The following is a 25,667-nucleotide window of genomic DNA, read 5'->3' on the forward strand; positions in this document are numbered from 1 at the left end:
ATATACACACACACACACACACACACACATATATATTATGGATTATTTCTATGTTAATCAGTTAATTATATTTGTTTTGTTATGTTTTATGAACACATTAAAAATTTGTACGCAAACTTATATTTGTATCGAAAAAATAGTATTTTTTTTAAATTTAGGGTGTATTATATTCAATAATGTATATCTACAATTATAAAGAATATAAAAATGTTTAAAATTAGAAAAAAATCACGTCAAACGATTTCGCTTTCTTAAATATCTAGTTTTTAACGTTTTTATTATACGTATGTTATTAAGATTATATATTTGCACTTGTTAGAGTTCTTAGTGGTTATGTAATTATTTTGTTAATAAAATAAGCAGATAAATATTTAGAAGTAATAGCGAATTACTTAATGAAAAAGTAATCTCGGTATATGTTACCAATCACAAATTGATGTAAATCATATAATTCGTTACATAAGAATCAGATTTAATGGTCATACACACTTGGGATACAATACTATCAGGAGATAAGTTGAAACACCTTGCAAATTTTATAGTACGTCTAATCATAGTATGCCATTAATGTTTTGACGTGTTATTTTTTTAACCGAATAAATAGCGAATTAGTCGCGAAAATTGGCTGAAAACATATAAATACTTTAGGTAAATGTTATTCATTTCCGATTTACCTGCGATTTATAATTGAACTCAAGATAATTGTAAAATGAGGAGGTTATGTGCATATCGTTTAGTTTATTTCGTGATTTTCGGAATTTGTGAAAATAGTATTAATTTCTTAAACATGAATGTTCGTACTTTCTTTCCAAAATATATTGATACAGTTAATGAATAGAGATCTGAAATTTCATGCAAATTTTAAGTTATAGTTTGATATAAAGGTTCGATCAAATTATTACAGAGGAAGTCTTAAATTTTAGCAACCTTGAATTCGTTTTTATAATTGATGTTAATAATTCGGTATATTAGTGATGTTCTTAAACTATCAAATTGCATTTGTACACGCGAATTATTATTTATTCGAATGTTCAACAAGTATTTTTCACTTTGATTGGATTTTTTATCTAATTGGATCTATAACATTTGCCAGAGTTCATTGCAAGACATATTGTATTTTTTTTTGTTTAGATTTATTTGTAAAAATATATTTAGTAATATAAAAAAGAAATGTATTCATAATGATGATGAAATATTTAATTAAATTTATTAATACAAGCGGAACTTATTATATATATACATATATATATTAATGTCTTTTTTTAATAAAGTAAGTAAAATAAAATATAGTTTACTTTTGTTCTTTACTTTTAAGTTTATGACTTTAAGTAAAATATTTAATATTTAATTCTTTATAGTTATATTTGGCTTTTATCTGTTTTTCCAAATTCATTATTTATTTACATATTTAAGGGGTTAAGAATATCTTTGTATAATGTAATATTTTATTTGTGAAACTATAGTATTTATGTAATATTGGAAGATGTTTTAATAGGAATATTGCAATGTACATATGAATTTATAATCATGATTAAAATAAAAATTTTATTGTAAAAAGGTAAAATGATGCAAGATGAGCATCTGGGTGGTCCTCCAAGACGAAATGTTTTTAGTCAAGCAATAGGAAGAATATCACAGGTACTTAGTTATACTTCTTGAAGCTTTATTTTTTTAAATATTTTGTTTTATTGTTAATTGTAGTTCCTAATTGTGCTAATGTGTTAAATATGTATTTAAAATATAATATACATATATATATATATATATATATATATATATATATATATATATATATATATATATATATATATATATATATATATATATATATATATATATATATATATATATATATATATATATATATATATATATATATATATATATATATATATATATATATATATATATATATATATATATATATATATATATATATATATATATATATATATATATGTATTGTTAAATACATGTATTTTTATTACAGTTATATCAAACATATTTGGATCTTTGGACTCCTCACGCAGTGTCAAGATGGACAGTGGCTTTTTTTCTAGTATTTGTTTTTTCTTTACGTATACTTTTATCAGAGGTAAGTTAAAGCTTAAAATGTATTCTTTTCTCTTTATAAATTTAAATATATTCTCATACTTTTTAGGGATGGTACATTGTTACATATGCACTAGCAATTTATCACCTAAATTTATTCATAGCATTCCTTACTCCTAAAATTGATCCTGGAATGGATTTTGATGGTAAGTGCATATAAATTTATGAAAATTATTAGTTATTAATATGAAATGAAATTAAATAGAAATTATGATGGTAGAATTTAATTTAGTGAATTATACTTCCATGTAACTTTAGTACTCAAACAAATTTCACTTCCATTTCTACAACACACTTTTAACAGAACTTTCTTGATAGATGGTGAAGGACCAGAGTTACCTACAAGATCTAATGAAGAGTTTAGACCATTTATTAGAAGGTTACCTGAATTTAAATTCTGGTATTCTGTGATGAAATCTACAATTATTGCTATGATATGTACTATGTTTGATTGTTTCAATGTACCAGTATTTTGGCCCATACTTGTCATGTACTTCATAACGCTATTTTGCATTACTATGAAGCGTCAAATAAAGGTAATATAATATTAAATATATCGATGAAGTCGAGTAAAAAATATTTAAAAATATAAAATAATGAATTTGAAATTTATTTGCAGCATATGATAAAATACAGATATTTGCCGTTCACTTATGGAAAACCAAGTTACCAGAATCACGAGGATACTTCGAGGTTAATACCTTCAAAGTGAATTGGTGTGAAGTATGTTTGTTGATGGAGGTGCATAAGTGTGTAGATTTCTATTTTCCCAGTACCATGTGAAAAGAATTTTTGGATTTGAAAGCAGTCAGATTCTTTTATCAATGACATTACATATAAATAAAATCATTGCCTTCTACAAGAAAAGGTTTAATCCATAAAAGGTGTAACACTAAAAGTATAATGTTATATGGTATATAAACTGAATTGTCGTAATATATTTGTATCATAAAACTTGTACAAAGTATTGTTAGGTCTTACATAAAGTGGTCACAATAACAATGTGAACATTATAGCAGTTGTTAATGTAATATTAAATTAACATTGGATGTGAAAGAAAACAAAGATAATTCATACATACATTAGGTTTGTAATTTAAACAATAGTACCGTTTTCTTTTTAGTACATTTTGCTTTTTCGTTATGACATTCCATATAGAAGATTACATTTCTTCTAATTTTTAACATTTTTAAATTTTATTCAAAGTTTATCCTGTCGATTCTGTTGTGTTTTTGTTGTTAAAAATTGTAATTGCAAACTAGTCTCCTTTTCAGTAACAATAATAATATGCATTTTAACTATCTAGCTTGATAAATTTGTTCTCCACTGAAAAGAAAGTCGAAATCCTTTCGACTGCTTATGGTATATATTTGTAGTTCGTGATAGACGACATCTAATCATTTTTATCGAATGAATTTATTATCATAAACAATTTAGTCCAATTTACCGTAACATAAGACATGTTGTCTTAATAGAACTGTGTTCTTACATCGATAGGCATATATTAAATGGTAGTTTAAAACGACAACACATTGAATAACATATACCATTCATGACTCTTCTCTAATTTGTCTCTATACAAATTTGTATATATGAAGTTATTTAATAAACATATACGGATCGCCTGATTCATAATAAAATAAATGTTAAGTGATAGCGTTATTTAGGGGGTGATTTCTTAAGGTCCAAAGATCATGTGTCTGTCACATTATTTTATCTGATGTTTTACACTGTACCATTTTTACAAATGAAACGAAATTATAGTACATTTATTTACTAAAAATTATCGAATATTTTACAAATTTTATACAAGTTTTAAATTATATTATAATATACACATATATTGCTAAGAAAATTTTTAAATTATATATAGCTTCATGGTTATTAAGAGTGTTTGATATTATTCAATATATTTTCATTTTCCTATCATTTTTAGCCTGTTTAATATTAATAGTTTTGGACTGATTAACTTATGTTAAACTTCAATCTGTACAAAATACAAATTCATTTGATTATATTTCAACGCAAAAATAAAGTTTTACGACATATCAGGTACCATTTCTTCGGTTTTTCACCTCATAGCTACTTAAAAATAATTATCTTCTTGGATCTTTGGACAAAATTTAAACCCCGAGTAACGTACTCTTCTGTTACTATTGGGCATAATATTACTTTATTTTTCTTTTATACACACACACACATACATATGTGTATGTGTGTGTATATATATATATATATATATATATATATATATATATATATATATATATATATATATTTCTCCAAAGATAATCGGAACGAATTGTTTCTAATATAGTGTCGATTATTGTAATGTTCTTGAAACTTTTATAGATACAAGCACAAGCACACGCATCATGTACGATATTGTGTAACACGTTTTATAAATCTTGATACATGTAAAATACGATAGTCGGTCATCTGATATCACTAAATAACGTGAAATGGAAAAGTTTGCGATATGTACACGGACTTGGGAATATAGTGATGCCCAACGTTTTACGGAAGCGATTGTTAATAAGTATTTACAATATATTTTCGATACTCAATAAAGCTTTCATGCTTACAATGGAGTCAAAATAAATAATGTTTTCATTAACAGTTTGTTATAATAATAAATACTTTTTCTCTCTTATTAAAATATTGATACAAATACTTTACTTACTTACAAATACTTTTTTATTTGTATTTCAAAACAAAAATTATATTTAACAAGGACGATCACAAATTTGTAATAGTAACACGATGAAGCTAAAAGATATATTTTCCTTAAACGTATTATTTATTATTGTTTTAGTTAATTTTTTTATAATTTTTAAATGTCAATTATGGACAAACGTAAATACTTAACGGTGTAGTAGCCAAGTTTTTGTGTTGAAATAGTTTTTTGTGCGGATATTTATATGTTTTCGCATGTAAGGTAACTTAACGAAGTTCATTTAATACTAAAAAATTCTGCCCTTTTTCTTTTCCAAATAATTAAATCCGCACCAGAGATATCAACACATACAGCTATGCTAATGTACGTTTCTGACAATAGAGCTATTTTTAACGATTCTTTTATTCTTTTTTTAATCGCAATCGAAACTGGGTAGAATAGCAGAAAATTTTAATAATAGTAGAAAGCAATTTTCCACTTTTTAACTATAAATATACATATACGTGTATAATAAATATAAAAATATAATAAAACATTTTTAATATATTTATTAATTTATAATATATCTACATATTATTATATATTTAGTACATTTATTATTAAACAATAAAATACATTTAAAAAGAAAATAAAACATATATATGTATATTAACAGTATTTCATTTCTAGAACTATCACCCAGTTTGAATTGCTAATTTCTCTTCCGGAATTTCTTTGTCCTTTTACGTTGCAAACTTTGATTTCAAATTCAGAAAATCGAAATTTTTATGTTTGACGATAATAGAACGACGAAAAAAATTGATAATGTATCATAGAAAAAAGGGAGAGTAAAAAAAGAATTCTCACGGATTTTTCTTTTTTACAGGAGTCCACTTGTGGAAATTTGAATGATGGGTATCGTAGAATTTAAACAGGGAAATTGATTTCCCTCTGATTCGAACGCGTTCGTGTTTCTCTTGAGCTGAACAGACGTGAAAAGAAGTAATGAGATTAAAAAAAAGAAAAAAAAAACAAAAAGGAGAGTAAAAAAGAACAGAAGAGAAAATGGAGTGACGCGAATGTGGAGGAGGCGAAAGTGGCGAAGCACGAATGGAACGTGTGAATGGGCAAGAATGTGAGGCTACCCTTTTCCTAACGAAAATGGTAATTCCAAATAAAAGCATCGATGCATTGTTGTATATCCTCAGATCTTTTTTAATTTCTCCAACCATTCCTTACGACGAATCAATACGATATATTGTTCCCCTGAAAATGACGCTGTTGTGGAGCACTAAAGATCTGAGAAATATTCTTGTGGACTTGTTCGTTTTTCTGTGTTTTAAATCAAATTTTACGATTGACGGAAGAGAGAAATCTAATATTTTTATTTTAGAGATATATCCGACGTTGTTTTTGTTTGTTTGTGCTTTAAACAAAACTTGCAGGAGTTTAAGAGTCCTCAGGAGATTTGTTATTTCAGAAAAAAAGGATTTTATATTTTATACATTAAATAGTTTGACGCATATATCAAGTACATTTCAGGAAAATATCAATTGTAGAGTTAATTTAATTATCGGTAATTTTATGAATATCTTGGAAATGAAATGGTTGATTGTGAAATTGAAAATGAAACCAAAAAACAAAACTAAAAAGATTGAATGTCGCCACTTTTTTTTTTTTATTTCATTTGTTTCCGTGTATATTACGTGTATATTTTGGCAATGAAAGAAAGAAATCGTATCAAAAAAAGAAAATTTAATCATCCATTCACAATCAATTTCTATCATATTACAATGCAATTAATTTATACAAATACTATATTGAAAAAATGCTAATTCCAGAATAATAAAAATTCGTTTTATTTTTAAAACGAAAGAAAGTGAAAACATATCAAAAAGTATAAATCATAATATATAAATATGTTTATCTTTTTAATTTCCATTATTTTATGAATAATTCTGTGACAAAGTATATATTTCAATATGTCGCACCCTTGACTGCTTCCCTCTCGTTTCCAACATTTGTAAAATTCATAACAATCAATTTACTTTTTTATACATATTCTTGCTCAAAATATTTCACACTGGCAAACGTAAACATCCTTCAAATAATAAATAACAATTCTCCATCTTCCCAAATAATTATTTCTTTCTTTGACGATCAGATAAAAAGAAAATGACACTTACAAGCAAAGAAAGAAGATTGGTATCTCTTAGATCTTCATTTGCTTAAGAATATTTTTTCAAAAGAAGAATGTTTAACAGATTCTTCGATAATGGTTCTAATCGGTTGGCGAGATCAGAATTGTTCCTATTCGTTCAGATCCTCCGAAATAGCCTTTTTCGATTTATCTAGGAATGTGGTCGTCGAGTTTAATCCTATTACGGTTGTTGTGGTCGTCTCGCTTACGGATGAATCCCTTTTTCTGTATGGGTTTGACGGTGGGCAGTACAATCTGTAAATTTTCACCGTTAACGACTTCGAAAAGCAATTAACCATTCTAAATTGTCCCCATTTAAGCGTTTTAATTTTCTACAGTTCTTCTAAATTAATCATTAGATGCGCAACAATCATGTGAATGCAGTTTGCATAGGAAGTTTCGCTGATTTCTTCGAACGGAATATTGAGTGACGAAAGAACTCAAAAGAAAGTTAAATAATTAAGCAATAAGGGAATAGAATACCTTATACTCTCTGTTCTCGAACGGGGAGACCAATTGTTATAATACCTTCTTTCTGTGTCCAGATCGCGAGCTGTTGCCCATCGTTCGATATGATGTTTCACTGTATTTTGAACCTCGGTGTTTAGAAAACAATAAAATAACGCGACGAACAGGCCCTGAAAATATCAAGTACTCGTTAAAGTATACTATCTGCATTAAGATGATTTTTAATCTTTGATGTCGAAGCTTCTCTTTATTTCATCGTGCAATTTGTCAGAGAACTGTTTCTCCATCCTTTTAATAGTTTAATTTATCTTTTCCTAACCTATTCTTTGAAATTCGTAACACATCCAAACTTTCTTTATTCCTTCTCTCCCACTCTCCCACTCTCCCACTCTTCCTCTCTCTTTCCAAGATAAGGAAACTAAGAATGCATAGTTCCTTTCGAAGTATTTTATCCGTTTAAGCTTTACCTTTGACGTTAAAAAGTCGATAAAGTAACTTTATTAAAAAAGAAACTTTGCAGAAGATACTAATGCGTGCGATTACTTTATCGGTAGCTTGAACATGCGTTTATCAAATTATGGGTTCCTACGTATTTTGTTTTATATGAAATTTCTGTGAATGCCAGATTCTTTTAAATATGCTTGGATCGACATGGTTTCGAAGCTTGCCATCTCAAGATAAAATAAAGTAACCAAAGTAACAAGATTTATGGAAGAATGTAACTTTTGTAACTTTACCGCGTATCTTGTAATCTCGTATAATTTTTTATGGATCAAACCTACGGAGAATAGAAAATTCTTTTTCATAAATACTTTCCAAATATTTGTTAATACGGCGCGTAGGAAGACATTTTGAATAAATATTGTCTTAATGTTTTGATGCGAAAATTTCATTTTCGTTTGAAAACTTCCTTTTCCAAATTTTTATTCAGGAAATTTGTGACTATCTGTGGAGTGTTCTGTGTTCTGTATTAGTCTACGTTACTTTATAACAATACTTTACGACATATGTTTCTTATCGTTGCAGACAGAAGTCCTGGCACTAGAAAAGTGAGAATAAAATCATCTCCAGGAGGAAGAGATAATAAGAAGTGAGAGATTAAAATTTCTTGCGTCTGAAGTTGTGAATACCGACGAACCAACAAACTGGTATTTTTAATTCGAACAATTTCGCTTTCAAAAAATCAATAGCGTTTTCTCGATTATAAATTTTGTCAAAGAGGAAGAAAATTACCGGTTCTTGATCGAATATATGGATTAATTAATAGAGGGTTATTCGAGGTTCGGTAATGTATAAACGAGTGCAAAATCTGTGACATGTAATTTTTAAATAATATTACATTCGAATACGTATAAATATATACGTATAAATTAACATAGATTTTAATCTTTTCATTGTGTAATAAATTTTAAGAATAAATTGTACCGTGTTATAATATTCTACGATGGTTTTGACAAAAGATAAAGCTGTCCTGGAACTTTTTATTTATAATTTTATAATTAAGTTACGTTCTATCGAAAATACGCAAGTGTCTGCATACATTTGCACGTTAGTGTATAAAGAAACGTTCAAATAGACGAGATACGAGCTAAAGGGAATAAAGGGAGAGTAACGATTACAGAGAGTCCACGGAAAGGAATGCATCTATGTTTCATCAAAAGGAAAAGTAACGCGCTACAGATGAGTCCCTTTTCGAGATTTTATATCGCGAGGCAAGTTAGTTCTTGTAACGAGATATATCTTTCAGTTGCATTACCTGTGAAGAAAGGAACGCGGCTCGAGTGTAAGAGAATGCATTAGCAACCTGACCCTCCGTTGGTCCCGTCAGTACCAGCACGTAAGTTACTCCAAGGAGAGGTATCAACACGAGTAACGCCTTACTCGCCTTTCGATATTGCTGGGTTTCTGCGTTCGTTGCTGACCAGAGCTTTGTTATCAGCACCTATAACGAAGAATCGTTGTAACGATGATTAGACAGAGGAAAGTTTAGACGGAGAATAAGATAAAATAAAATAAAATAAGTAGAATCGTACTTCTGAAAGATAGCGATGATTGATAGAGATAAAATTTAATGGGTATCATATTTTGTAAAATTATGTGTTTAACTATAAGTAACATTCGCTTACGCTTTTACCACAAAATCTAATTGTTTCATAAACGGGGCTTCGTTGCTGACGATCGTGTTGTTGATGTTACCTTAGATGTTAAAAAAGACATCAAGTGTATGTACTCACCCACATTATCATGAAAAGAAACATCACGTTGACGCATAACACCAAAATAGCGGGGGCTTGGTAGAACCAGTCGTAAGCATGTGACACCATCCAGGGACAGTGCTTGCCCAATGCAACTTCCTGTGAACATTGTTGGCTACAGTGCTACTGGAAACTAAGTCAATTTTCGGTTAACTTTATTAGCAAACATCGCATCGTTCAGTTTCTTTCCCTTATGATACGCGAAAAGCACGTCTCGATGATGTTTCAGCTCGTTGACTTTAGCTATTTGCTACGTAAGATGTCGGGAAAGTTTTGCTGTATATCGAGAGAAGCAGATACAGATGCACAAGTCTTTTTCCTAGGAATTAAACGCGCGATTTTAAACCGCTGGGGAACGAATAACGACTCGGAGCATGGGACATTGCGTAACATAAGGTCTATGTAATATTTTATCTTCGATCGAAGAATTAAAACTGGACCGTGGAAACACGGTCTCAACAAAGGTGAAAAGTCCTTAATTAAATGCGTTCGCTGACGTACATCCCTTGAGAATATCTTTCCCTCTTCCTGTTACATCGTATCGACTCACTCTTCTTTGCCCTTATTTTTCGTCCACATCGCGTACCTCGCCGGTATGTTAACGCGGATCGTGTCTCGAAACCTACATTACGATATTTCTCGATATTGTCGTCCTTGATAGATAAAAATTGTAAAATATATAGTGTAAGAATAACATGAATCTTTCACAGCAATAAGGGTGGTATGAATACTTATGTGAGTCACTATAGTACGTAGTATGAGGCGCGAAACACGCATTATATATATTTCTTACATCTTACGGTTTTAAAATATTTGTAGAGGACTTGTGTAGAGGAGATTGATCGTGAAATTTATATGACGAGATCGCTCGTTGTTGAAACCGTCATGTGTATTTTAAAATGGTTAATAAATAAGTATAGATAATTTTCACAAAGACGTTCGTACTAACGGATTCGCTAAGACAGTGTATAAGTCGCAAAATAAGATCGCTGATAACTCGTTGATAACTGATAGACACTCGGTAGATACTGCTTCGCGCGACTAACTGATAACTGATAGATAACTGAAATCCTTACGATCAACCATCCTCTACACAAGTCCTCTACATTGGTGACCCCGATATGATTTGAACACGATAATTCAACCATACAATCATACTCTACAAGTCTTCACATACCCGTATTAATTAATTTAATTTCGTAAGATTCCACCTTTTGTGAAACGCGATGGAACTCTGCGAAGAACGATTGCTTCGACCACTCCAGGTACAAAAATATTCAGATGAGAAAAAGTTAATAAATAAGTCGATAATAAAATAATAATTCCGACGTATAATGACGCAATATATATTTCAATTCGTTCTTTTCTAGTTATCTAGCCTTTTTAGATCTTTTGTTAATATTTGAAGTTTATGTAAATTTTATATGAAAGTATAAACCGTCTACAAAACGCTATGAACTATTTTCTCGTACCTGATTTGGTTGGATCATGATACTTTGATCCAACGATTTGGCGATACCCCACATGGCGATGAAGAGGACTGGTATTCCTGGAATTATAATACGGCATGCTTAAAAACACAATAGTTCTTTGCCAGAAAAATTTGTTCACAGACTAAAATTATTGTAATCGATAACAATAAAAAATTACATAGAAAATTTCAGATTGTGTGAAGTAAAATAAATTTTAGAGAGCAAAGATAAAAAAATTTTTTTTTCAAATTTCACATAGTCGGATTGTACGCATGCTTCGGTGACTAAATCTTTTTTTTTCTGCAACGGGGATACGTCGCGAATTCAAAGCAGTCGATATTGATTTTTAGTTCATCGAGTGGAAGCGTAAAGTTCTGATTATCAGGATTCTCTGCGCTTCGAATATGGATTTCACGGAAAGTCACAGTATGAACGAATATGGACCTTCCGCTGAGCGAGAAAAGAAGTATTAGTTTGGTATATTTGGAATACCGAATTTTAAAATCAAACTTTCCTTATCTGCAATTTCTCTTTTACTTATTTCAGCTCCGAGCGTAGTCATTCATTAAAACGTAGCTGTTCTCAAAATACATAATACCAGAGTTATAAAAATGATCAATTCCAGACATTAAATTTATGTTCCCGGTAAAATTTGCTCGACAAAGAATACAAAGTTTGCACAGTGTTTCTTCGTTGATCCGAGTTACCGAGTGAATAGCAGTGCTTTGAAGAATAAAAATGATGTGAAACTTTACCCCATCCTATAACAAGACACAGCCTCAACTTGATATTATCGCCTGTGAAAGTCTTGACGACCAATAGGAACAGATACAGGCCTGAAATAAAAATACATAATTTACATATAATTTGTGTAATTTACAATCATTGATATAAATAACAGATATTTAAATAATTTCAAGGTCACGAATAAAATTGTTCGATACGAAAAATAATAAGAAGGAATGTCGCGATTCGAAATCTGAAATTGTAACATCGACAAATCGAACTAGATTACCTTCTACGAACATCCAAAAGTAATTAGTCAATTGGAAATAATTCAGCAGAGACAGGAAAACGATACAGGTTGGCACGTCCGGTTGCATGGACACCTAGAATAATTGTTCAATTTAAAAATTAAGCTGAACGATGATCCAACGCTCTCGTACAACTCGACGGGATGTTCCATTTTGCATTTATGCAAGAAAAAAAGAGTAAAAAGAGAAAAATTATCAATGGCATGCGTGTGCAAATTTTATCATCCGCAATGAAAAATTGTATTTCTATACGCGTATAAGCACCTACATAAAACATTTTAATTTACATATAAATGTATCTAGGGTAAACATTTTATCTTTCTTAATGGAACATCGTGTTTCTGTCCGAACTGTTATATTTTAATCCAGTATAATTGAATGTGTATACATTTTTCAATTTTTTTAAAACGGGAAACCAATTAAAATCATATACCTATCGTATCGAGGTATTATACATATTAAACATTTGAGATACCATTCTAAAAAATGAATTTTTATATTTTCTCAATTCCTTTCGTTTCTATAAGCGAAAGACAAAATGTGGAGCATATTATTTTAATCTACGAATTTCTACGATTTATAATTGAATAAAATTCTGAGTATTGAATATCATTATTTCATTTTTAGTTACAGTAGTTGCAGATAAACTGAAATAATCCCGTATGTGGAGTGCATTATCTTCATTTATAATGGTGTCTATATTAGGGAATAAGTATGAGTTAAACAAAATGGAAAAGAGGAAGAGAAGAAGAGTCGAAGGAGGTCGAGTAAGTCATTAGAATTTCTTAGTGGTAAATCAATAATGGGAAAGCGTCGAGAGCATCTCAAACTTACTTCGTTCCTATGATAGAAGAGGCAATGCACGGCCATCGGTTTCGAAGTGTGTAGTATATATTAGATAAATTTTATAATAATTCATTTTTCTAATTCTATTATATTCTATTTCTTTCCATTTCTCTATTTATTCCTCTATTTAGATAGAAAAACACAATATATCGGAGATGATCTAATTATATAATAATAATGAAACGCTTGTATGATTTTACAAACAGTAAAATTCTTTTACAGTTGATACGATATTTCCTAATGAAAAAATCAGCTGGAAGTATTTTCTACCACAAAACTTTTATCACCTTTAACCGAAACATTTATTTTTTCCTCGTCACACGCATTTCTCGTATGTGACGGCCACATACAGAGAGAAAAAATGGTAGAAGAATTGGTAATTAAAAGCAGCCCAGTGAATTGAATTTTACGTGAGGCCAATTTCACCGTAACCATTTCATCGTTCGTATTGGCCTTTTAATTATCGAAAAACCAAACGCGCATCGGCTATTCCGCAGGCGTAATTAATTTTCCTTTCTATCGGTTCGTTAGCGCGTTACCAGAGGTTTCGCGACCGGTGAGCAAACACATTTCCGGTTCCTCGTCGGTGAAGCAAATCGCTATTCAACTAATTTAGCGACGCGATACCTTGTCCGTATCTGAAACAGTTTAGCTGTTTCTCCTGGCATAATATTTTAAGCTTCTTTTATCATGATGATTCTGTATTGGAGATAAGGCAAAACAAATTTAGTTTTATTCGGGTGTACGAGAACAGATTTTCATCGAAATTGTAACTACGAAGACAGTTTTAATTAAAGTTATGATATAAAAAAGCATCGGAATGTTCTCGAAGTATACGAAAAAGATTCTCGTTAAAATTTCTGTACTAAATATTGTAATAATAATGTATAACAACGTGTTAAAATATGGTTGAATTTGACTATAAAATCTTTGAAGGATTGCGATTGTACCAAATTTTATTGTAAAATCTTATGCAATTTGTACTTGTGGAAAGTTTGCGATCAAATCTCACACGAAGAATTCTTTCATGGAAGTTTCATTCAAGAAGTTTGAAACGAATCTTCGCTCCAAGATCAGTGTATGGAGTGTAAAATTGAAAGTTTCCTCTTTTGATAATGTCGCTATGACAAGTATAAGAAATATTTGCTTCGAATTCCGTGTAACGATTGGAAAAGTTGATGAAAGAAGAATTTGTGAGGGTAAAAATATTAAGCAAATCCTTGGAATCTTTCTTTAGAATTTCTTCTTTCTCAGTCATATTAAAACTTAGGAATCACGTCAAAGTATGCAACTTTTTTCGCCTGATAACTTGTGAACAGGAAAATATTTAAACTTAAAAATTGGTATCGTTCGCCTCTATTCTGAAAGTTGTTTCAATCGACATAAATCAAAATAATTTTAAGTTGAAAAAGCTGGACAAATTCACTCTTCTTCTTTCTAAATTTCATGGAAAAATTTAATATACGAGGTTTTCTTCCAAAGAAATATTCTAATTTTACGTTTCTGCAACAAGTGACGGCATTCTAGTTCTCGTCATTTTGTAAGTCAGGTTTTGTAGATAGTTTTTATCCGAAAGTAATAAGCCTTTTCATTTATTTTCTACGTCTGTTTTCGAGAACAAAAGGATTCTGTGATAAAAAAGAAAGTGGAGCTCAAAGAACAATTATTTCGAGCAAATATAATCTTCCGTTTTATAAAGGCAAAGTTTTAACGGTAGGAATGCTAAATTTCATTCCTCCCATGAATTAAGTGATGTAGGTGGCTATCCGATTGCGTCAATTGGTTTTCTCATTTAATACTTTATCGTTCAACCGCACTATGTGTATTGTTTCTACCTAGTATACACATACGTTTATACAGAATAATAGTAGTATAACTACGTTTATACAGAGCGGAGAGGTAGTGTATCGGAGAGGCAGTGATTTTACATGAAACAATAACAGAAAAGTTTGGTATAATATTTTTTCACACGAGGTTTCGCTTTCGAAAAAATCGGCTTTTGAAATTTGACAACTATATTTTAATTTTGCTAATTCCGAACTGAACAAGAGTAAATAATCGACAGGAGTTTAAACTGCATTGGGAAATAAATAAAAAATATAGAATATCATCTTTTCATAAGGTGCTACATTTTCGAGAAAAAGAAATTTGGAAATATATCATGCGCGTGTATCAGACCAGTTCGTAATTAAGCACATTCAAATCTTATTTTCTTGAAAATGGAGTTTAAACGAACAAATATTTTCACAGGTATGATAACCTTCTGTTTATTGTTTAATCATACCTAATCGATACTTAGCCAAGTTAAAGTATACTCGACAAATTTCTAAGCTGGATTTTCCCAGAAAAGTTTTATTCTATATTTTTCATTATTTTTTCACGTAGCATTGCTTCCTGCCCGGTTGTATTACGATTATCGCAGCATTATCGCAGCATTATCTGTATACATTTAATAAATAAAATTAATTACTTAATAGTTAAAGAGTTTCAGAGGATATTGTGTTTTCCATGAAAATACCTGCATCACGTTGTTTAGAATCCACATCAGGTCTGCAAGGATGTAGGTAAACATCAAGTTCGTGTGTATGTTGTTTCTGATGCATCTGAGTTCCCTGAAACAAAATTAACGATTTATCAAGTAATTTTTGCGGTCTTTTGCTACATTGTTCGTACTGCTCAATATTCTTTAGAGCGAATAATGAAGTTTTCGAAAAATTATAGGTATATGTGGATCAAATAATTAGTTAAGAAAAGTTTCGATTCATCTCATTTCTGTTTTTGTAAAACGATAAATAGACAAAATAACGTATAACAAAGGCGAATAAATACAAGTAAAAATATCGTCTATAATTATGATTAGACGTATTTTGTAACTAGTTTCGTAGAAACTAACAAACCTGTACATGAATCACCGTGACTCTTTGCGGACACAGTTCGAAGTTAAGCGGTCTGTGATTCTGTGTTAAACAAAATTACTGCAGCAAACTGGTTCCAACTGACCCGACGTAAACGAAACGAATAACGTCTGTCTTAATAACGAAGACATATTTTTTCCAACAAACAAGTAATAATTTATAGCGAACTTTTTACAAACAGGCTTGATAGTTACGTATATGTAATGTAGTATCGTGGACAAAAGGCCTAAGATATCGGCCGAACAGTAAACAAAGTCGCGAAAGCCGCGGCATCGTCGGGTACATCAATGTGTCGTCGGTCCTTTCAAGTGGATAGTTTCGTGGAAAGGGCCTGCGTGACCCTGGCCATGGGCGTTTCGGGACACGTGTCCGATAGGACGGGAAAAGACAAAGAGACGCTAAAGACAGTGTTAGTTGAAAAGCCGGAGGGAACGAATGCAAAAGGCGTGCAGTGCGAGTTGAGAAGCGAGAGCGAGCGAGTGTAGAAGCCGGAGAGTGTGAATCGGGAAGTCGAAAGCCGAGTATGAGAATAAGACGTACGACAGCATTGTAATCATTTCGTTGTTTTGAATATTATTTATTAAATCAAAACATCATTACTTGTCCTTTCCTCTAAAGACCCATTTAGATACTACATATATATATACAATATACAATTTGTATATATATAACATTTAAATGTAAAAAACATTTTATTATACTATACAGGGTGAGTCGGAAATTGTAGTACAACGGGACACGGGATGCTTGTACGCGAAAAAATTAGTCGAAAATGGATAGTTGTACTTCCGCCCCACTCTGTACAGATATAACGACGACCAACACCATAATCCAATATAGAATTTTAATAACAGTATTACACGCGTACAGAAGTCACTTGCCGCCGGTGACAGCAAGTTTGTTAGTTTGTTATTAATTTGTTAGTTGCAGTGGCACTAAACGGAAGTTTACATTGCGTTGATGGCTTCAGCCAGCGGATAACTTTGAAAATTTGTTTGAGTTTCGTCGTTTCGGTTGGATCGTTTCTCTCTTGCAATTCGTAGCATACGCTGGGACATTGTATAGTACACTTTTCAAGGCGAGCAACGTATGGCCTGCGTGCGATGCGATTTACTTCCATGCGACATAATTCTTGAATCAGATAGACATGCGACGCTCGTGGGTCGCGCTGTTTCGCAAGCAACGTTTCACCGGCGCAATATTATGGAAATAAAGGTGAGACAATGATTGCACGTTGAATTCCCGGTGAATATCAGGTCGGTGAGTTTTTAGGTAGTTCGACTTCAGTTTTATCACTGGAAAACAAGAAGTAAAGCGTCGCGATGTGCAGTCGCTGAATAATTTCAGTAGAACAGCACCGAATTAGTCAGACGTCGCCAAATACACCTGGGACAGCGTAGTCGTTTAGATCGTAGCTGTCGTTATGCGAGAGGTCCATATTAAATTTCATTCCTCTGAAGTTCGAACTTGATTGGTTAGTTAATAACGTTTATTAAATTTCGTTTCGTTATTAATTATAGTCAACCGTATTCGTTCGAGGTACTGAATGAATGAAGTGCGTTTCATAATTACAAAACAATTTTCAATCTTTATAGGTTGTTTTATATCTTTTTGTAGGAATTTAATTAATTAAAACACTGGTAAAAAATACGGACTTAAAATGATAATACCAAATGTTAATCCTTAACTTGCTCTTTCAACCTACATTTTTGAAAGAAATAACTCGAAACATGCATGTTCTTGTTTCAGAACAATACAGAAGCGACGTTATAAAATTCACAAAATCGGTCAGGATTAACATTTACGAAGGGATAAATTTGGTTCCATACGTTCGAATTGATTGAATTTATTAAATCGCATCGGTCGCCTTTAGGCTAATGGCCGATACACAATTTCACGTCGAACCTCTCTTCCCCGATTAAGTTTCATTGCAGCGCATGATTTAAAGCAAATTGTTCCGTGCCATGCTTTTAACAGCAGCCATTGCCTTTCAACCACCACGAGAGTGCTTCGATGCGGTCGGTCGTAAAAACGCGATTAATTATTAAACGAATATACGATACATACGCGACAATGATTGATACGAAAATAAGGAAATACAGAAAAATAAGGAATACTTGAAACAAAATCCGCTCCGTGGTGATGTAAAAATCTCTGATGTCACAATGTGTTTGTTTCGTTTCCTTTTCTTATCGTTTGATCGATACAAAAGTTACTCATCGGTCCGGATCAGAATCATTATTAATTTTTCGCAATTCTTTCTCTTAATGACTAAATATAAAAATAATGCTAAAGGTGGTCTTATCAAATATTGAGTCTTATCAAATAATATCGTTGATATAATAAGTTATTGTTCAAATACTATTATTTATAAAGCACACGCTATGGATAATGAACGATATTTCAGTGTTATTTTACTTATAAAGCGGAAGCGGATACGGTGCAGCTATTTCTTCATTCCGTGCAATAACTCCTACGATGAGAAGAAACGAGGAAAACAGACTTCTCGCAGTATTAAAAGAATATCGTGTCTCATAGCGTAGAAACAGGGCGATATAATAATATATTTATTTAAAGCACAGCGTCGTTTCGGACGAACAGAATTGACTAAGAAGTTTTCAGATAATTTTCTACGAAACGTTCCAAATTAATTCGGAGATAGGCTATCAAGAAAAGATGATGACTGTTGATATTCTTTCGTGTTCTCGTTGGTGAATAAACAGCTTATTCTCTTTCTCTTGCTCGAGGTCTTTTCGTTTATTTATTAAGGCTCCATTTATTAAGTTAATTGTGTTATTTTTTATTATATAATTTATTTATTCATTATATAATAATTTATCATATTTTGAGTTAGAAAAATGCGTGTCGTGTAGGAAATAATACCTTTAACGTCGTTAATCTTGTGGCAGAACGTAGTGAAATAAAATCTAAATTAATAATTGAAAAACATGTATAAAATCGAGCGTAGATTGGTTTAATTAAATGTACGGTAATTTTGTTGAAACCAGGTAGAATTAACATTTTATTTTGAGAAAACTGATGTTTAGTGTGCATGAATCTAATATATCTGCCGGAAACCACGGATTCATCACGGAAGTGCGTTTCAATCCTAGATACTCTGAATAAAATATCCCGTGTTCCGTACATTCGAGCACTATACTGAGTTTCATATTACCTTCCTTGCTCTGTATTTCTGAAATTCCTCTTTGCTACATAGATATCGGTCTCAAAGCTTGATAAGAGCTGGTTACAAACGATCCCAATGACGACTGCTTCGATTAAGATAAATAAGGATATACGTACATTAGATTCTAATTAATTTTTGTATATCATACGCTAATAACAATACCTCGAATAAATTTCTTTATTATATTTAAATCTCACGTAAGAAAAATTAGAGGAATTTTTAAGAAACGACCAAGATTCAGCCACGGAATCGAAGCTTTTACAATCGGTTTGTGGATTTTATCTTTCGACCATTGCATTAGCCTGAAGTACCCCTCCGTAAGCCTTACTTCCAAGTGAAACCATTTGCTTTCATGGAAATATACGCTGGTGTATGCTGTTTCTCGGAGATAAATGAAAGTAGGAGAATTGAAGAATGAAGACATAGGACTCTGTCGAGGGTGATCCGCGCGATAGGAAGCTTCAAAAAATTGATCTGAAATTCTATGCAAAGTAAAACCGAGGGATGATACATATACAGCATATATTACAGTTGCATTTTTATATCTTTCCTTTTTTCCCATGTCCCTTTCTACTTTGCTCCGTGAGTATGGTATATTTGCTTTGTCTGAATATCTAAATTTCGTATCTCATCTGTATATTTACGATAATATTCGAGAATTCACTAATAAATCATCCATATTACCATCTACCAATAAATCCCACAACTTCTCATCTACTGTACGCATTATATTAATTAAAAAGCTAATATTACATTTGTTTTTAAAAAAAGTAATCACCATCCTTCACCTAACGAAATAAGATCAAACATTACGATTAGACCACGTTTAAAAAGTTCAATCCGACTTGTCCTAGATGCTCTTTGAAAATTTCATTTACACGATTTCCATAATTTCACTTCTTCCATACTCAGCCCATAATCGTACCCTTACCGAACCGAAAACCGTAACAATGGTTTGTTAAATTTATTTAAATTCGATCTACTTTTCGATCAAATCTCCGTATCACGAACACGTTTTGTTTGTGAATCTGGAATTTTACGCTTCCTCTATTTCGCAATTCCATTCTCCCGTAAAACCCATTTTTGTGCTCGAATAATAATCCTTCAAAGCTTATCTTTCAGTTACATTCGAGCTTTTATCCCACGGACGGTTGCTTTCATCCAACGACCATTGGTTTTATTTAGCGAATAGAAAGAATGCGTTATAAGGTTTGCTTCATTTTGCGAGGCTCCATTTCCGGAGGCAATGGAAACACGGCACCTTTCGAACGATGCGGTTAATAAATGATCAGAATTTCGAATGCCAGGTGAAACGTCGTTTCCTTGCTCGTTAACGTGTACAGGGCAAAAAGATACTATCGTGTTTCTTTGAACATGCCATCGACCTATGCATAGAAGGCCGAATATTCGTTTGCGAATATTTTTCATCGATTTCACGGTGCACCGTACATGCAAATCGCTATCATACTACGTTAAAATTCCAAGTAAGATCTAATCTATATGAAAATTACGAAGCCTTTTATGGATCTCAAAACGATTCTCTCACATTCTATAACAATAGTTTATTAATTATATAAATATAGTTTAGTAATCTATTTATTAATAGTTTATAATAATAATTTTTCTTTCCACGAATCTTCTCATACTTTTAATAAGTTCAAGACGAAAATCGTCTACTCGCAAATAAAGAGAAATCTCTTAATTGTAAATGTTACGCTATATATTGTACAATTTGGTTTCTTTTTACGTTTCTAGACAAGTATTAGCTTTTACTAATATTCTACTAGTATTCTGAAGTTTTTAATAAATGCAAAACGAAAATTACTTACTTGCAATAAAGAAAGATAGAAACGGCGATGATCAGTGTAAACAAGGAGATGCTGTATCCAACGAAGTAGATCGTGTTTGAAATAACCTCGACACTGCCCTCGATCTCTGGCACGCGGAGATCTCGGCAGAGGCTGTAGTTGGTATAGTTGCTCCAATTACCGTCTAGCCTGCACCAGCGACTCGCGTTCTCTGCAAATGATCCGAATTAGCCCCATTAGTGTTCACGAATTTAACATCCCGTTTTTCTATCTAGGAATACGTAATTACTTTATCACGGAAGCACTCGGTGGGATTTGATACACGTGACGTAAAAATTGAAGGAATATTTCCCACGAGAGAATAAACTCAAAGTAGATCGGTTTTACGCGGAAAGTTCGAGCAATTTAGTCGGCTGAATTGGAACTACCGTAGAGATGACCTCACCCGGTTACCTTTGATCTTTCGTAATCGAAGTATTTGGCGATAGAAACTAGTTGCAGAAATGATCTGTATTATCAGATCACGTGTCATTGAAATATTCAAATTGTATTCAAATCGTTGTATTTACATTTCATATCTTCTGTGTTTACTGGGTATTTTTTCAAAATAACTCTTTAAGTACACGATTCTTTCAAAATATCGTGTCTTTCGTCGACGTAACTTCCACACGATTTAGCGTACAACTAAACATTTGAAAAGAAGACTAACAAAGCGTGATTCTCTCTTTTAAATATCACTTGAGTGTATAAAAATCCGCAGCCTTTCGTTTCCTATAATATAAATGTGATACTCCAACGGCGACGCCTTTCGACTTTTAAGAGTTAAATATAAATGCGATAAGCTCGGTGACTACGTGCCCGGCGGTTGAAATCGACAGATTTTCGAGGCAATAACGCTGATATTTGCGGAACCGCAACGAATGTCGGTCGCCTGGCATTATTCACGATCGCCAAAAGAAAGTGCTTGCATTAGTCGATAAGACTATGGAAGAAAGGTCATTCGCGAAAGAGCACACAAACGAGTTTCTTAATTTACACGAGTTACGGAGTCTTCGCCGTTCTTCCGAGTCGATAATTAATGAACGACAGCTACTTCGTCACGCTACGACGAATTTAACGTTGCGTTTTATTCAGTCTGCCTATATTTAAGTTTCCACGTTAACGCCGTGAATTAATTATCGAGGCCTTTCTGAATACTGTCAAAGTAATTTCCAGCGTGAGCCTTGACAAAGCCTTTAAAATCATCATGGCTAACGTTAGGTTAATCAAATTTTCATTCATTCATATTGTAAAGTCTGTTGGGATAGTAAATTTCTTCATTAAATTCTAAGTAAAAATATTCATTTACTACCGAGTTTCTAAGCTACGGATAAATCACAAAGCTCCATCGATCTGCAGTTTTTAATTTGCATTCGTTTTGAAAGAAAGAATGACGAAGTCATAAAATGAATCCTTGCCTTCGAGAGCAATGATTCTTAAAAGCCCGCAACGAGGAAGTTCGTATTTAATAAACGAGTGTAATACGTTTAGTAATTAAAATGCGAGCAATCCTTAACCATCTGCAACCAAATTCTATGATTAATGAAAAGGAAAAGTCGGGTGAGAAGACTTATCCGGATTGTGTTTCAACATTTGACGGTTAAATGCCGGGCAAATATACTTTGCACGCTTGCAGAAAGCTCGTAATTGTAGAGGAATGGAAGTTTAATCGTACGAAAGCAAACTCGAAGCGCTTTCGTTATTACTTTATGGGACATTTTACCATTTACAAATTAAAATTCGAAATCGGTTTCGCAACTTAGTTATGAGACATTTAATGCGACGAGGATTGTATTACCCTGTTTCGTTTATGACAAGTTATCGTATCTATTAAGTACAACACCGATTAAATTATTTATTCGTAAATAATCGTGCCCTAGAATATAAATGTTTAATTCTACTTTCTTAAATATCGTAGATACCTACTTATAAGCTTTCGCTCTGCAAATATTCTCACTCTTTTTTCACAACATCTCGTACAACGCAGGGTCACATTACTGCAAAACAACAGGCAGGAACATTCGACAAACGCGAAAGTTCACCTCAGCCGGAGCAGCTGCTAATAAAACACAAAATTAAGTTTCTTCCGGTCGCGTATCTCAAACTGCGTGCAACGTTTGTTTTCTCTCTTTGTTACGCGACGACATATCGTATTTGTGGCAAACTGCGATTTCCACGTGGGTTTCGAAAAACACAAAGCGCATCGTATTCCGATTTCTTTCGTCGAAAAAATGCCGATCGATGGGAAAACGCGATACGTTGAAAAACTGAATCTGCCACACTGGCGTGAACTAATTCGTCGCGATTCCATTCTCGATTATATGTTTTGTGTACGCGCGACAATCACCCGTGCATCGATTTTCACTGGAGTATTTCCGGATCTCGTCGGACAAAAGAACGATCCAGTAGCAACGTTCGAACGAAAAATATTATTGTCTACGCTACGGTCGATTTGGATATTTTCCCTTTACTTTGTTCCTTTCTTTTTTATTTTTTTCTTTAGTTCTACCGCACATTCGAAAAGTTGGTAACGAATATTTTATGAAAAATTTGATCGAATGCGATAATTGCATTAACGATATTATAATTATGAGAAATTCAGCTCGTGCTATTTCTAGATTGCGCGTGAAATTTTTAAAACTGTTGCTTTTCTCGTCGATGAAATATAAAAGTGTCGGATAAACTGTCAGGTAGAATGGTTTACTGGAAATACACGTCATACGTTGTAGTTTGCTCTGTACACAATGGAAAGTGGAGGATAGCATTCATGTATTAGATTGGATACCTCAGTTACTATGTAGACGTGAATCCAATCGAAAATTGCTTGGGGATACGCGAAGCTCTGGCTTAGAGAAAATTGTTTGCGGAGAATCGAATAATTAACGAGACAGATATGATTGATATGCAAATAGGATATAACATGGGAATGTCAGATCAATTTGGTTGATAGTATGTCTGGATTGTGTGGGGCTAGTTTAGATAACCATAATGACTCAAGAAAGTATTTGAACACTTATACCGAAAGTTCGATATCTAACTATCATCTAAACATTCTTCTCATACGAATATATCTACTTCCAAAATAATAAATTAACACTATGGAAATGTTAAAAGAATATCGTAGAAACATCGTTACATTGAAAAATATTTTTAAAAGTCTACGGACTAACGAGAAAACAAATGATGAATTCATTAAATTGCGAAAAGGTAGGATATGGTCTGTGTGGCAAGAATGAGAATGGAAGATGTTAGTAGAGCGTATGTAATGCGAAGCAACATCATGTTCCTTTATAACGATGCATTTCGTATAATAATCAAATGCGTACGATTTCCATAACATTAGCCTGCAGTCAATGGAAATATCCGTGTGGCTATTTATAGTGTTTCGTGAAATAGGGGTCTCAAGTCTTCGAGGAGACATGACCATTATAAGACAGTATTTTAAAAAATACTGTTTATATAATTTCATGCTCGAAATGAAAAGTATCATATCGCCTTATTTATATGTATTGTAGGCGTCGATATATTTTAATAATTGCAATGAAATTTATTTCTCTACAAGAACGCAATAGAAATATAATAAAATTTTAGTCATTTATTAAAATGTTGAATTTTCTAAATAATTTATATATTATAATTTATTATTATATATTATCTCTGATATTTTATATCTTAATTTATATTTTATATTTATATTTAAAGTTCTACAAATCTATATAGAAACTTTTAATTGAATTTTATAAAAATTGTGTAGTAGGAAATGTAGAACAAGTTAAAATTTTTTAGAAAAATATAACGGCATGAAAATATAGCGAGTATAATAGCGGTATTTGAAAGAATCGAACATTGTGTTTTTTACTCTGAACAACGTTTAAAAACAATCGTGTGATTAGGAAATATTTTTCCGCAAGTTTAATTGCTCTCAATTTTGACATGTACGTTGCCGGATGTCAATCGGTACAATATTAAGCGATTTCGATCGAGTTGACTGTTCAAACTGATAGTTTGCACCTTATGTATAATAGTTTCGAGTTTCGATCATTCAAATCTGTTCATTTCATCCCGTAAAAAATATGATCAAAGTCTTTTTATTTGGTCTTTAATGTTTAGAACTTTTTTATAAACATTTGCACAATTTGTTATTAACTTTTTTACGTTTCAAGATTAAAAATGAAATATAACATACTTTCAAAGTTAAAGTGCCTCTCATATAAAAGAAATGGAATCTTTTAATTTTCCAAATAAAAGAAACCACCGAGGGACGTAGAACATAACGCAAACTAATTTCAGATAATATCTACATCTTCTAAATTCCCTGCGCGAGTATCGGAATGTGGAACTTGATAATAATTCCACAAATATTTCCAATCTTATACTTAAGGTTATTATTATTATTTCGCGTTAAAAGTAATCATATAAAAAATACTTTCACATTTCTTTTATACAATCAAATAATACCTGCTATTATTAGCGAAATTTTACAAGCGGCAAAAGATTACACATAAAATGTATCGAAATGAATAAATTCAGTTTCCTCTATAAAATATTCTAATCATCCTAAAACCGATCATTTCAAAACATCTCGTATAAAATATACGAGATCTGAACCATGAAAAGGACCATTTTCTCTGCAGCGGAGGCAAAGTTTGAAGAGTGCATCGTCTATGGAAAGATA

General features: G+C 31.9%; 2 protein-coding genes across 10 annotated transcripts in view; one reads left to right on the forward strand and one right to left on the reverse strand.

Annotated features, from left to right (window-relative positions):
• The first annotated feature begins 434 nt into the window (after window positions 1–434).
• On the forward strand, window positions 435–8,878 carry LOC100648050 (protein RER1). 4 transcript variants are annotated; one of them, XM_003394678.4, is made up of 7 exons: window positions 435–541; window positions 1,559–1,638; window positions 1,991–2,095; window positions 2,162–2,258; window positions 2,431–2,648; window positions 2,732–2,805; window positions 5,655–5,975. In XM_003394678.4, the coding sequence occupies exons 2-7, from the start codon at window positions 1,564–1,566 to the stop codon at window positions 5,674–5,676; spliced, it is 591 nt and encodes a 196-aa protein (XP_003394726.2). In that variant the 5' UTR covers window positions 435–541; window positions 1,559–1,563; the 3' UTR covers window positions 5,677–5,975. The 4 variants fall into 4 exon arrangements, with proteins under 4 accessions (XP_003394726.2, XP_003394725.1, XP_012176650.1 ...); XM_003394677.4 differs by lacking the exon at window positions 5,655–5,975 and adding an exon at window positions 8,463–8,878 and having other exon boundaries at window positions 492–648; XM_012321260.3 differs by having other exon boundaries at window positions 492–648.
• The window catches only part of LOC100647840 (diuretic hormone receptor), an 80,269-nt gene continuing 57,491 nt past the window's right edge, over window positions 2,890–25,667 (reverse strand). For 4 of the 6 annotated variants that reach the window (XM_020868647.2, XM_048414752.1, XM_048414753.1 and 1 more), the window contains 9 exons: window positions 20,975–21,164; window positions 15,562–15,655; window positions 12,179–12,272; window positions 11,919–11,999; window positions 11,164–11,240; window positions 9,671–9,790; window positions 9,193–9,378; window positions 7,452–7,606; window positions 2,890–7,223 (listed from right to left, as the gene is read on the reverse strand). In XM_020868647.2, coding sequence (XP_020724306.1) covers window positions 7,079–7,223; window positions 7,452–7,606; window positions 9,193–9,378; window positions 9,671–9,790; window positions 11,164–11,240; window positions 11,919–11,999; window positions 12,179–12,272; window positions 15,562–15,655; window positions 20,975–21,164 — 1,142 coding nt within the window. In that variant the 3' untranslated portion in view covers window positions 2,890–7,078. The remainder of the gene's footprint in view (window positions 7,224–7,451; window positions 7,607–9,192; window positions 9,379–9,670; window positions 9,791–11,163; window positions 11,241–11,918; window positions 12,000–12,178; window positions 12,273–15,561; window positions 15,656–20,974; window positions 21,165–25,667) is intronic. The other 2 variants (XR_007227808.1, XM_048414755.1) reach the window with 2 other exon arrangements.

Source organism: Bombus terrestris, chromosome 3, assembly GCF_910591885.1.
Source record: "Bombus terrestris chromosome 3, iyBomTerr1.2, whole genome shotgun sequence".
NCBI lineage: Eukaryota > Metazoa > Arthropoda > Insecta > Hymenoptera > Apidae > Bombus > Bombus terrestris.

Bases quoted from the DNA above. Each gene is read 5' to 3' on its own strand.
- LOC100648050 (XM_003394678.4), top strand. From the start codon at position 1,564: ATGATGCAAGATGAGCATCTGGGTGGTCCTCCAAGACGAAATGTTTTT. The intron at 2,096-2,161 runs GTAAGTTAAAGC...CATACTTTTTAG, and splicing joins TACGTATACTTTTATCAGAG to GGATGGTACATTGTTACATA. The intron at 2,649-2,731 runs GTAATATAATAT...ATTTATTTGCAG, and splicing joins CTATGAAGCGTCAAATAAAG to CATATGATAAAATACAGATA.